At 45.0% G+C, this 13,836-nt stretch overlaps 1 protein-coding gene across 1 annotated transcript; it reads right to left on the reverse strand.

Annotated features, from left to right (window-relative positions):
* Positions 1 to 5,611: 5,611 nt before the first annotated feature.
* Positions 5,612 to 10,272, reverse strand: e(r) (enhancer of rudimentary). The gene is made up of 3 exons (XM_075699473.1): positions 10,120 to 10,272; positions 8,160 to 8,365; positions 5,612 to 6,102 (listed from the first exon to the last, which is right to left on the reverse strand). The coding sequence occupies exons 1-3, from the start codon at positions 10,120 to 10,122 to the stop codon at positions 6,000 to 6,002; spliced, it is 312 nt and encodes a 103-aa protein (XP_075555588.1). The 5' UTR covers positions 10,123 to 10,272; the 3' UTR covers positions 5,612 to 5,999.
* Positions 10,273 to 13,836: the final 3,564 nt, after the last annotated feature.

The raw sequence follows: 13,836 nt of genomic DNA on the forward strand, positions 1-13,836 counted from the left end.
TGGCTAAGAACGATGACTTCTTAAGCTTTCCGTTTTAATGCATGACCGCGTGTGCTACGGAAAGCTCCCCCGAGTTTCCGAACAAACTGCCTTCACTGAAATGACGAGATACGTACGGCACGCGCGGTCGCGCCATACGCATTGCCGCCGGAGCAGAACGCCCCGCCCCCTCTCCCTCCCAGGTGCCTTGCGCGCTCGACATCGAGCCACCACCGCCAAGCCACCTTCCGCGTCCGAGGCGTCCCGGTGCTGTTGACTACAACCCCTTAAACTTCGGAAAGTAGCGACTCTCTCCTCCTCCGCATCCTTCACTCCTCTCTCTCACGCTCCCTCCTCGACCGTGGCGCCGCCTACACTGCTCGAGCGTAGCAACGGCGCCAACATGCGCTCCTCGCCACTCCGCAGACGCTTCTCGAGCAAAAATGGCGCTGATGCACGGCGCGAGGGCCCACGTGATGCTATTAGGCCAATAGAGACGCGGCGTCGGCCAGAGCGCGCGAGCAGGAGGCGGCATTCTTCAAAGCGTGCTACTACGAAGTTTAAGGGGTTTTGTTGACCGCCTCCTTTCATTCCTCCTCCCCCTTGTGCAGCGCAGTTGAGGTGTCCTGAGACTGTTACTGCGCTGCACTTCAGCCCCTCCAAGGCTCGCACGTACAGCATACGGCGCGCGCTGCGACGATGTCATCGCCCTTGGACTTCATACAGGACATCACGCAAACGGCAGAAATGCGCCTGGAGTGTCCATACAAATGCTATCGCAATAAAATGTAAGCACCATGTACACGACACACGGGCTACACTTAAGACAGACTTTTTTTCTTCTTTTTTGTACGGTGCCGACTTCCCGAATAAACAGGCAAATACACCGCTGGTTGTCTCGAGCGCACCGATGAGACTGCACCTGCGTGTACTTATCTGCTTATTTGTCGCTTATTGCACGCTAAGTAAATCAGTTTGGAATATTTTTGAAAGAGATCTTGAAAAACATGATCCATACCTGTTTCATTATACATTGAACAATCTCTAAACATCACGAGTAGGAGGAGGAAATAGAGAGGAGAGAAGGCAGGGATGTTAACCAGAAATGCGCCTGGGTGGCTACCCTACTCTGGGGGATGTGAAAGAGCGAATAGAATAGAGAACACGAGTAACTCAGTATAAGTATCTTGGTGTTTATTTCTCATCGAATTTAACTTGGACTAGGCGTGTTGAACATGCTACAGCGAAAGCCTGCAAAATACTAAATTTTGTTAAACAGAATTTCCAGTTAGCTCCTCCGAAAATTATAGTACTTTATTTTTTGGACGCAAGATCCATATTAGAGTATGCCTGTATGGCCTGGGACCCGCAATATGCTCGAGCATGTACAAAACCGCACAGCCTGTTTTGTCTGTAGTAATTATGACTTTACTTCTAGTATTACTGCCCTTAAGGATAGCTTGGGGTGGGAATTATTAAGCATAGACAAAACATGAGATTAGAAATGCTTTTTAAGATTTACTTTGGTATGGTTAAAACAGATAAACTCACCTTTTTACCTCGTCACTTCTTATCTCACAGAAGTGACCACTCTTTAAAAATAAGAGAGATTATTTGTAGAACATACGTCTTCCAGCACTCATTTTTCCCACACACAATATAACAGTGGAATCAACCGCAGGAAATTGCTGATTGTCACACTGAAGTATAGTTCAGAGCATTGCTGTTGAATTTATAGTGGCGTGAACCTTTCTATTGTTGCATTATTTTTGTTTGATCAATTATGCATTTTATCCGAGCATATGTAACCCCTTGCAACAATGCCTTCGGGCGCAGCAGGTACTTGATATAAATAAAATGAAATACACGAAAAGGTGAAGGGGATGGCCTAAAGGAGGACATGGGACTAGGGTAATCATCAATAGATGTCTTCCCTCTTTTGCAGAGAGTTGGCCTACGAAGGCTGGCTGCCCCGTGAAGTAATACTCCCTCCGAGCTTTTCTTTTCTCCATTATGCTGCAGCTAACCGTCATGGAATCGATCCGCAGAACAGAGCAGCTGGTGTCACCCACTGTTTTCAGTTGGCTGTATCAGTGGCCGTTCCGAACCTGAAACTCGCGCTCGACGGCTTTGAAATTGTTCCCCACCCCCCTTGCTTCCCCGAGTATATAAGCTGGTTTTACAAACAGAACTCTGAAGCAAAGGATGTGACCCAAACCGTCAGGTGCAAAGTTTGTGTGCCATGTGCGTTGCTGAGCAACCGACAAACAAACAAGGAAGGAAGTAAACAAACAACCATAAACTGTTATGAGATTTCTTTCAAAGCTCTTTTTGCATTATTTGGCAGAATAAGAATTACTGATCGAGGGGAAAAAAAGAAAAAACCCGAACTGCCCTTATATTTCGCGGCAAAACTGCAGCGCAAGTCATGGACATGGTATTTAGGAGGCTTTATAGCTCAAATAATTCTCAAAGGATAAACGCAACCCAACCCCTTCTTATTCATAAGGAATTAACCAGAACCGACTTTTTGTAACATAACTATCCATTTGTAATAAAATGGATCATTAGAAAATATGGCCCCAGGTTCAAGCAGACACTGTAAAAATCCACAACGCCACAGGGAATTTGAGAGGAAACGTCACAATGGAGGGTTTTAGCGTGTCCAGTATTCCAGTGCACGCAGGTGGGATTTCAGAGTTGGCGGAGGCGTGGTGATGATTTATGAGCACCCTCTTTGAAATGGGGCAGTGGCCTATTGACCCGGTGACAAAAAGTCGCCTAGCCTGCATAAGTTACTCAGGTATGCTACAGATGCTTTTCACTCTAGCATATTGCATACATGTCCTTGGCATACGAGATTTACTAAAAAGGCAAATTCCTGGCTATCTGACCAGCCTTCACTGTAATGATGCTCATAGCAGAACTTTACATTCCTTGTGGAACCGGTGTGCCGTGAACTTTTGTGTACAAGGAGGAGGTTGAACCTGGTGCCACCTGATGTTGCTTAACCAGGCAAACGCCGAGCTAATATTGCGGTTACCAAGTGTACTCTCCGCCCTATTCCAAAGGAGATGCTCATAACATCCATCCATGCTTATATATACCTCTATATAAATCTCCTTAAAAAGATTGAGGCGCTCTACAGGGTGCTCTACTTCAGCTGCACCAACTTTTCAAAAAATTGCCGCAGTAGACAGCACAATTTAACCCTTGATCCAAATTACTTGATGAGGTGGCGGTTACTTATACGAAGTCTAACTAGCGAGTTCGCAAGGCGCGTCCACTTGGAACGAATTCTCTGGACTACACCAGTTTCGAGATAATTTTTTAAGTGTTCGAAGTGCATTGGGGTTGCAATTACTGTTGTGCTTCAATGCATAAAACAGAATTTTTTTTTTTCAAAGAAGGTTACCGGAATGCAAATGCATTTTGTCAGACACTTCGCAAACAGACGTTATCAGGCATAGAGAGTGGTATTCTTGTGGCTGTAGATCACCGGTACTACCTTACATAAAATGCACATACAAGTGACTTTTGTTCAAACCATAACTATGCCTATGTGTATTCCTCGTGGCTTGTGCTGCATAGCGATTCAGCAGTTTTTGCCTTGTCATGTATCATGCCATGTCAGTGAGTACCGCAAGGTGGCAAAAGATAAGCAGCAAAGAACAATTGAACAAGTACATCACTTGTGGTGCACAGTGTGAAAGGGAACAACAGATTTGCATTTAAAATTGATAATTTTGCTTGTTTCTGCAACGAGATAAAAAAAAAGTTCGAGGGAAATTCTTGCAACAGGAGAACGATACAGCTGGTATTAGTGAACAGCTCTCCGACATTCTGGCAGAAGATTGCAGCTTTGAAATGCACTGTATGATAGGTCACATAACCAAAGTGCCCATTCATGTACACAGACTCATCCTAGCGTCACTAAACAAAAAGAAAGCCTCCCTTGTGCAACGTAGTAGTGAAGATCAACGGCTTTAACCCAAGGCGGCACAGGTGCTACGATGGATGCTGTAGTGCACGACTCAAGACTCATTTTGATCACCAGGGGTTTGCCAAATGCACGTGTTTCAGCGAAGCTAATAAAGGGTGTTTCAGAAGTTTTAGTGCGATGGAGGCATGGTCGAGATTAAATGCTAGTGCAATGTAACAATCAACGATTATAAGATAAGTTAACCGTGCATATACTTTATTGGAACAAACAATTACAGGCTATGGAAAAACAAAATTACGCATTTCAGGTTCAAGAATAGAGACCTTTAAAACACTTTAAAAAATCTTTTTTTCTATGTGTAATCCGTGATTTTCATTTCTTGCGCATTATACAGGCATTGGAGGTCATCTAGGAGCCCACACGGCTGCAACTGCTGTCATTGCGGTGCTGCAATGCAGCTTTCAAGTGAGGCTGTGAGCCAGCAAACAGACCTCTAGCAGCTCTCGAGGGTGTGAAAACTCCTTTATCTTGAGCTTCGCTGTTTATGATGTACGGGTTTGTCGGATTAACATACAATTAAACCTCTATATAACGAACTATTTAACTTCTTATAACCTCTTGTCCATAGAACACCATGTAGTTAGAACCTCAATATAACGAATTTTCACTGCCGCCGCAACAGAATGTGGAGAACATAAATGGAAACTTTCGCGGACGCATATGGTCAAATGACAGGATTACAAGCGGCTGCTTGCAAACTCACCTCTCAAATGGTGCCACAAGAGCGACCCCTGAAGTGGAGCAGCATAATATTCTGCATAAAGTCCAAGTGCGATAAGATCCTATTGTGCTCTGCGCACTTTAGGTGCGAGGGAAAGTGTGCGAGAGTGACACACGAAAGATGGCGGCTTCACGAGTGCTGCCTTTCCACGCGAGCGAAGAGAAAGAGGGGGAGGGGAGAGAGTTCGCGGTCAAGCTCGGTGCGCGGCTCAGCGCATACTCAGCCGAGCACCCTGCTTTAGAGGTAATCAGCTGCATGTGGAAAGAGTGGGCATGCTGGGAAGGCGTGGCATCATGCAAGCTGCCTTCCGGTGCGTTTAATATTGAAGGTTGCGTAATCTCGAGTTTCGGTGACCCGCTGGAGCAAGAGGAGAGGCAGACGAAGCATTCGCTCCCCGCTGCCATAGCCTCGTACTACTGTAGGCAACCCTATCAGCCACCGGGGGGGAACGCATGCGAAAACGTGGCTGGCTTCGCTTAATACGTACCGCCGATACGAAGACGTCGTCGACGTGGTATGAAACCGTATCCTTCGTCGCCAAATCCCAAATTCATCAAAATGAATTTTTTTTTCTCAGTGAGGCTTGCTTTTTTCGATTGCCCGATAATTCGGAAAATTCTGCGGTGTCTTTCCACGTAAGAAAAAAAAAGACCGGCGACTGCTCTTATTTGCATAAAGGGTCGAATTTCAATACGATATAGTAAAGAAAATTGCCAATTTTACTGACTTTGTTATAACGAGGTTTAACTGTACATCTGCTAAGAATTTTCTTTTAAAAAGTATACTAGCATTTCTGCATTCTGACTCAATCAGAACGCAGCAGATGGGAACCGGGCCCAAGACCTGGTGCCCCTACAGCAGCAGAACACCACAGCCACCAGCAAGAACATTCAGCCAGCTTACACGTATTATCACACAACACCTTTTTACATTTATTATACACCTCGAAACTTGCACAACAGGTGCACGTTCAGGGAGACACACGGGAAAATGACGCTTTCCTTGACGAGATGATGGTTTCAAAACGGGGCAATGGCGGCACCGCCATGAATGACGAAATGCGACAAACTTCCAAGATGAGAATGCAAACAGCTGGCAAATGGCAAAAACAGCCGATGGAGAGATGCTCACTCACAACACAGCTTTGGAAATTAAGTGAAATGTGAGGGTGGGCCGACGAGACTCAAAAAAAGAAAAAAAAAATCTGGGCAACAGTAACGGCCACTTATTTTAGGAGCAGCACCGGCAGCCGGCTTCGCTGCGGTTGGATAAGACGGCCGAGGAAACGCCCACCGCTCAGGACTGGCTCTTCGATGCTTGCCGCCGCAACAGAATGTAGATCTTCTCTTTGATCCACGCTTTGTTGTATGGTGCGTATGTGTTGGTTGACTTCTGGTACCTATGGAGACGAAAGGGGAAAAGAAAAATAAGGCCAGAGTGACAGCTGCTTCTAATCTGTAGCAAGTTGGCACAGAGTCAATGGTGAGTTAAATCAGGTAAAAGTTGCCGAAATTTACAAATTCCAAGTACACCAGGCATTACGGTGCACCTTGCTACACTACATGTTTCATAGCAAACTGGCTTCTAATCTGAGATCACTCATTCTGAGCGACCTTAATATTAACAGCGGACAAAACTAATGTGTGAAATCACATATTGTTTGTATATAATTCTTCCTTCATGTTAAGTGACCCATTGTGTTCTGGTTGCAAATGCAGCCAGTGCACCGCGGGGGCCGTGCAAAGAGTGCAGTTGTACCAACTTGTCATTTCCACTTGTTCTGTAGTGAATAGACCCAGATGTGCAATGCCTTTCACGTAATCGTTTCTTCTCAACTGCAACTGTAACTTACAAAGACAGTGTTATGCCTAATTATGTAACTGATTTCTATTCCCGACTTTCATGTGGTACGCACTGTTTTGTGCTCGCAAGTGTAGGCGGCATAAAAAGCCACTCTGGTCTTTGCAGCATTGCCTGGTAGAGTATGGTCATAAAACAGTGTTCTACATTATCCAAAAAGAAGAAAGCTTAGGTGGCTGTTGAGCACACTTTAGATACTTCCAGTGTGCTGCTACAAAATATAGGGTGCTGAAATCTATTCACATATTTTGCTGCAATACTGGCACATCAGCTGCTACATCTGATCACAAAAGTTGCTGCCATAGTAAATGGAAGGGATCTCTCACAAGTATTCTAGTGCACAAGCACGCCTTCTGTGAAAAGAAAATGTCGCACCTGTACTAGCAGTGTTCGATGCTGTAGAAAATCGACACTAAAACTTTCTGATCAGAAAAGTGAATAACCCATGGGGTTTTGATTGCCCAAAGCTGCACAGTGAACTGCACAATCCGCACAATATTTTCTTGTCACCAGGTTCAGGTCAACCTTGCTCCCTTTTGCCACCAGTCACCTCTATTTGTGCAAGTACAGCTCTCCTCTTCTCATTATGTAACCAAGCTACAGATGTCTGCTGTCTTTAATCTTTGCAGCAGCCATCAGTACAGCATCTTCCTTACATGCAAAAACACCCGTCCTGTGCTTGCCTGCTCAACTAAGGCACCTGAGCTAAGCTTATACAAATCTATGCATTCAAATTATCCGTGTTGCCTTACCTAAGCAGGAATGCCTGAAAATGCCATCACTGAGCATGTACAGTGAGCCTCATTCTTATTCCAACAACTTCAAAAGATCTTGCGCTTGCTTTGTTTTCACTCAAATTTCCCAACAAGATTGCAATTTTTGGTCCATGTTGTTTAATGCAACACTTAGCAGCAGTGACTTCAATTTGTTCTGACATAGCTGCCAACAGGCGACAAAATGAGCTGATGCTTCGCTATGCCTGCGGCAGAAAGGATGTTCCCCATCCGCCGCCAAGGTTTGTGAGTGATGGCACTGGCTAACACTCCCAGGGTTCTACTAGGAAACATAAATACCCAAGAAAGTGGACGGGGAAATGGCGCCGCGGCAGCTCAATTGGTAGAGCGTTGCATGCCTAATGCGAAGGTTGTGGGATGGTTCACCGGCGGCAAGTAGTTTTTTCATCCACTTTGATTTCCATTAATTTACCGTTTCCTTACTTCATTTATTAAGCATAAGTGATGTTCCCTATGTTGTCCTTGGTGTGAGTGCTTGTTTGCTTCTTCAGCTTACTTCTGCGATGGTGACGAGTGCATGTGACTGTGGTATTTTAATTTCTTTTGATCAAATGAACCAGTGAAGTGAAAATTCCAAGTGTCTCATTCACCAATATGGAACCAAAAAATCTCTGATCTTACTGCAAAACCTCAGGAAAAAAGAAAAGTAGCAGTAAGCGAGAAATCTTGTTTGAGAATTCTTAGAATAACCTTAGAAAAATGCGGCTTGCGGTACAGGGCTGCACAAGGGAAATTTCTGCTGCATCTCACTCAGCCAAGGGGAAAAAGCTTTTTTTTTTTTTTTCCGTGCAGGCATACTCACACAAGGCAACTCAGGTCCACCAGTTGGTCCACAAAGTCAAACAGCTGGCTGATGTCGTAGGTGATGGAGGGTGTGTTGGGGTTCTGCCGCTTCAGGTGCTCCTCGTAGATGTGACACACGCCCTCCATGCACTCGTTCACCGACTCATAGTCCGAGTACGTGCGGGTCTCCGGCTTCCCGGGCTGGACTAGCAGGATTGTGTGGGACTGGACACAATGGGACACAGGGCAAACAATTCAGGCCTCCCCAACGCGGCAGGCTCCAGCACCGTTTCGAGGACCAAATCTTCTAACAAACGACTTTCATTTCTTTTAGCACTTTTGTTATTGGCTTGGATGCCGTTGTCATCTCTGGGACCAGCCAATGGGCGCAGGGCGTGAAAGCATCCAAACCGTGCCCAAGCCAATGACAAAAACGGCACAAAGAATAAAGAAAAATTTTATAATTAGGAAAACATAGCCTCAGTAGTTCAACATAGATTTTAAATGTCAAAAGACTTGCATCCTAGGAGGGGGGCCGAAGTAGGGAGCTCTCAATTTCGACAACTGTTGCTTCAAGGTGCACTGAAATCTCGGGTGAACAGGCAATCTCGCACACCACACTTGCCCAAATACGGCCTCGCCACTGCACAGACGCTGGGCCAGCTCGCCTGGCTGTCCGATGCTGCACTGCTGCCTTTTCTGGTCGCAGACTTTCCGGACGACAGGGTGAGGCCATCCAGGCGCAAGGATGATTTCAAGCCTCTTGCTACGTACTAGGGGGCGCTGCCAGCCATTTCTCGCCCATCTCCCCAAATCCAAACTTCTCGAGACCATGCTGAAGCACATGCAAGACGCACGCAGGGGTGCTCGGCCAAATAGTTGTAAAAATAAACTACTCACTATGCGAGGTGCAAGTGAGCCAAAATGACGATACCTTCATTCACTTCTTGCCGAGTGAAATGAGAGCCTTAAAATTACTAGACCTGCGAGTTTGCTCTTGCGAGTTACTGCTTCCAAAAAAAAACAACTGTGGCTGACATTAACAGCACTGTTAACTACAATCAATACGTTACCTTCAACGAGGCAAAATTTGTAGAAATAAAGGAGGACGCTATCAGGTGGACGTACAGGGGAAGCAAAACGCAGTTTGGATTCTTGGTAGGCCAAATTATAAATCTCCCTAACGTGACTTGCGCGTATTCATAGCGCCCACTTCAGTCATCGCGCAAAAAAAAAAAAAAAAAAACCTTTTAGCCATGGTTCCTTCTAACTGCTTCGGCGGTGAAGCTGTCTATGCACAGGCACAACGCGAGGTACTACATATACGCCAGTCAACAAACTTGCGCACCGGCACAGACCACTTCCTCACAAATGGAGACAATTCGAAACGAGTGCAGTTCTCTTTAGTTGAAGGGGGCCGCTCAATGTAGAACAAAGCTCAGCGGATCACACTAATGGCAATTAGCACAACCTGTCAACAGACCTTAAAATTCTGGAAGGGTCCTAACACCGGCGCGAGTGTATCGATTCCGTAAAATCCCATCGTTGAGGCTTAACCAGCGCGAACAGCAGCCTGGTGACTTTTCAAGTAACGAGAAAAAAATACTAAAAACTGTCGTAAATGTAAAGTGAACTCTACAATGAAACATTCGCTTGCAGCTACAAACCTCGCGGAAAGAACTGCGTTTCGCAGACGCCGGCTTCTGCTGTACTCTCTCCCCGAGACATAGCACACTCCTGCAGGGTATGCTCTTAAAGGATAGAAGACAGGGCGTTTGAATGAGGCAAGAGGCAGGGGTGAGGCTACCACCAATTATGCAATCGGCAATATTAAAGGTTAATAACGAAAGCGTCGAGCGTCTTAGGCTTAGCATCTCAATTGAAACTAGTCTACTCGCGGCAAAGCAGCTTCACACAAACGCGTCGGGTAGAGCTTACGACGATATTACTGAGCAGCAGGACCATTCCTTTACACTTACCATGATTGCCAGGCCGATGGCAACACCACGAACTCGGAGATTATTAGGTTTGGCCGGAATAAAACCGATGAAAAAAAATACACGAGCCGCAGACAACTCTCGAATCTCCAAGCGAGAAAATGGTTGGATGGACGGATGTTATGAGCGTCCCCTTTGGAACGGGGCGGTGGGTTGCGCCAACAAGCTTTTTTTAGTGAACTGCTTCATCACTCCATGCTAAGTGCAAGTATCCTGTACCAGGAAGTCAAATCAAGACGTGGGATGTTCAGTCTGTGAAAATAAAAACGAGTTTGAAACATTAACGTGCAAAAACTAAAGCGCACTCAAGAAAATAAACACAGCACAGGAGCAAATCCAATGAATCAGAATTACCTTTGAGAGCAAACTTATAGTTTCCATGGCACAGTGAAGAAACCTTATTCCTCCGGCTTTTTTTGTGCGTGAGAAAATATGAAAGTGCATGTGTTCTCCCCATTTTGTGTATCTGTCACCGTTTCACACACAACAAAGATGTCTCAATGCGCCCAAATGTCTTTGCATATCCATTTCTCTGCTCTCATACCATGATACCTACAGTTAAAGGCTGCAGTAATGCTTAGCTTGAATGAACCAACACCAGCTACATGGCATTGTAGCTGGTGTTGGCATTCAACATGGCATTGTAAGTTAGATTCATGCACAGCACATTCATGTGCTATAAACATTTGATCGTGATTGTAGGCAAGATAAATAAAAAGAAGGTATGTAAATAAGAATGTTCCCTAATAAGCTATGCGGAAGTGCTCTCCCGTTTGGACAGAAGCTGAGCACAACTTCAGTGAGCAAGAAGCCAACTTATATACAGCATTTAAAATCCAGGTTCTAAATGGGCTACAGATTTTTCTGAATTCATGGTCAAAAATCTAGGTGTTAAAGGTGACAAACATTTAAACAGGTCTCTGTTCGGACTAGTAATGCTATGTGTCACCTAGTTTGATAAAATATGCCATATCACTGGTCTCCCAAGCTAAGGCTGCTGTCCAGTTGCAAGTGCAAACCACTCAAAAGTCAGCTAAGATTACTGTGCCACTGAGGTCTATTTCCTGACGTCTGATTTCTTCTCAGAAAGTGACCTCTTTAAAAAAAAAAAAACTTTCACGACAACATAACCCAAACCGAGCTACCGGGCAATGCGGCAGGCATATGACTTTTGCCTCCGTGCGGGGACCGCATAGAAGGAGTAGCACACTCTCAAGTTCAACAAATGGCCACAGAGGGCGAAAAAAAGCGACCGCGCTACGGTGGCTAGAAGGGGAGGTGAGGGCATCGGCTGGCGCGGAGTGTAGCAAGAGATCATGCTTGAAGCGGCGGCGCTGCTGTCGACACTTAGATCTCTTAGATCGCGCTCGGCGGCTCGCTTCCGCTGCTCGCGCGCTCCGTGAGCCAGGTAGTTTTGCGTTTTTTAGCGTCGAGGAATATGTGTTGACTATGTGACGCTTGCCCACCACAGGAACATGAAATGCTAATTGGCCGACGTGGCCAGTCATTCTAAACAAGAAGACAACAAGCCTAGCATTACACACAAACGTACTAGACGCGAGAGTAACACTGACGGGTAGGAGGCTCTCGCCAAAAACTTTCTTTAGCTAGTTTTTTAGCTTTTTAACTTTTTTAGGTATTTTAGCCAGTGAAAGAGCGCAGCAAGTTGTTGCCAAAAAGAAGCGCTGTATTTCTCTCGGCTGTGAGCGTGTTTCGTTCTCAAGCCGGAAAAAGCAGCAGGGCCCTTGCAGTACAACACATTTTATTGCAGGGATGGAGAAGTATGTGGGCAAAGTCAGTCAGTAAGGACAAACAAGTGATGCAGCCTAAGACAGAACAAAAAAAAAATTTACGCACCATGCAAGGGACAACACACCATCAGATAACATGCCTCAGCTTAAGGTGCTGCATTCTTTGCCTTTTCCCCTCTCTAGCCTTGTTCTGTGCTTGTACTAGAAAATGTAACCTTGTTAGTGCATAAAACTTCACAACATGTAACTGAGGTGAAACTAGCGCGAAAAAGACGAGGACACAAAGAAACAAATACCACAGACAAGCGCTGACTGCAGTCAGACGCTTGTCTGTGGTATTTGTTTCCTTGTGTCTTATTCGTCTTTCTCGCGCTGTTTCACCTCAGTTCTAAGTATGAACCAACTAGCCCTCATCAAGATCTTACTAATTCACAACATGGTTTGTTACTCCTGTGCAATGTTTGTCACAGCCAACTGTACTTAGCCTGTTCCTTGCCAAAGAAGAAATCAAATCCATCACACTGTTGGCCTTTAGACTACTGACACTGAAGCAATGTGTGAATGAATCCTCTAGCTTCATAATCAATTTATGAAGCTCCTGAGATGGATATAGCAACCCTCCATTATTAACCTCTTGTGTGAAGCAAACTTCCTTTGGAAGCTCGAAGCCAGCTGGAAGGAGCAGTGCTCTAGAGCACTATGGCACTTTGTTTTGCTGAGCATCTTCCGAGCAACATATCCTGCGACATAGTTGGAAATCCACGAGTCACTTCCTATTGCAACAGTCGCATCATGATAAGGAAGTAGGTCGCATGATGCAAGCACCTCATGAACTTCGTTCAGGCACCCAATATCCATCAGCTGATCAAGTTTTCCTTGAATGTTTCCCGGCCTTTCACTGGTTGCCGAGAGCAGGCTCTTCATCAATGAGGGTGACACATTTCCATTTGGCGGGGCCTTCGCTAAACTACAAAATTACAAACAATTCACCGATATCAAGAACCCAAGCAACAAAAAGTCCGTGGCAAAAAGTCGGCCCGACGTCTCCGGCCGACTGCAAAACGGTTGGCCCGACTTCGGCAACCAGGGATGCTTTAGAAAGCATGTCACGTGACTTACATGAGAATTATTTTATGCCAGAAAGCACACGAATATTTGTTTATTTCTGGTATTTTCCTTCCTTAATTACTTTCTTGGTTCAGCGCATATATATTAATCAAGAGATGCTGGCTTGTTCTTTGTTTGCATTAGCAAATTACATTAATCATATAATAGCACATTTTACATACGTGAGCACACTAAAAGTCCCTTGGCGAGCAAAACATGCACTTGTCGCTTTGAATATTCCAACTTACTGTTTTAGTGTGTGCCGTTTGGACGTGATTCTTGAGAGGCACTACATCTGCTACAAGTATATGCGGTATAATTACTTGGCACAGCAGGTAGATCCATGAGTTGCAGACTGGTACTTACCACACAATGCAAATCTAACCATGCCTCAAGATTTTTTGTTTTCTTCATTCGCTTGGTTTGCCACAGGGCATGACTTCAGTATGCTTCAGGTTGTAGAGGTGGATACCGAGTACATATAAGGGGGGTGGGGAGGGCGGGCTTTGGCATGAACACTGGTAAAGGAAGTGTTATTTGTAGGGGTTGATGAATATTTGAACATGAATCGAATATTACATGCTAACTATTCAGGTTCTAAAATATTTACTATTTGGCATTGTTTATTACGTAAAACTAGCCAAATATATTGCAGTGACTGAATGTTAAAGTTGTTACTATTGTCCGTCTGCTAAAAAAGTATAAAAAATTATCACATGTGAAGCAACATAAGTTTTCCAAGAAATGCAGAAACAAAATGGGTAACGCAAGCTTTGTTTTTGGCTTCATGGTGAAAGGCTACATCATGACAACCCCTGATTTTTGCCTATCTATCATTTAA

The sequence above is a fragment of the Dermacentor variabilis genome, chromosome 7 (assembly GCF_050947875.1).
Source record: "Dermacentor variabilis isolate Ectoservices chromosome 7, ASM5094787v1, whole genome shotgun sequence".
NCBI classification, from domain to species: Eukaryota; Metazoa; Arthropoda; class Arachnida; order Ixodida; family Ixodidae; genus Dermacentor; species Dermacentor variabilis.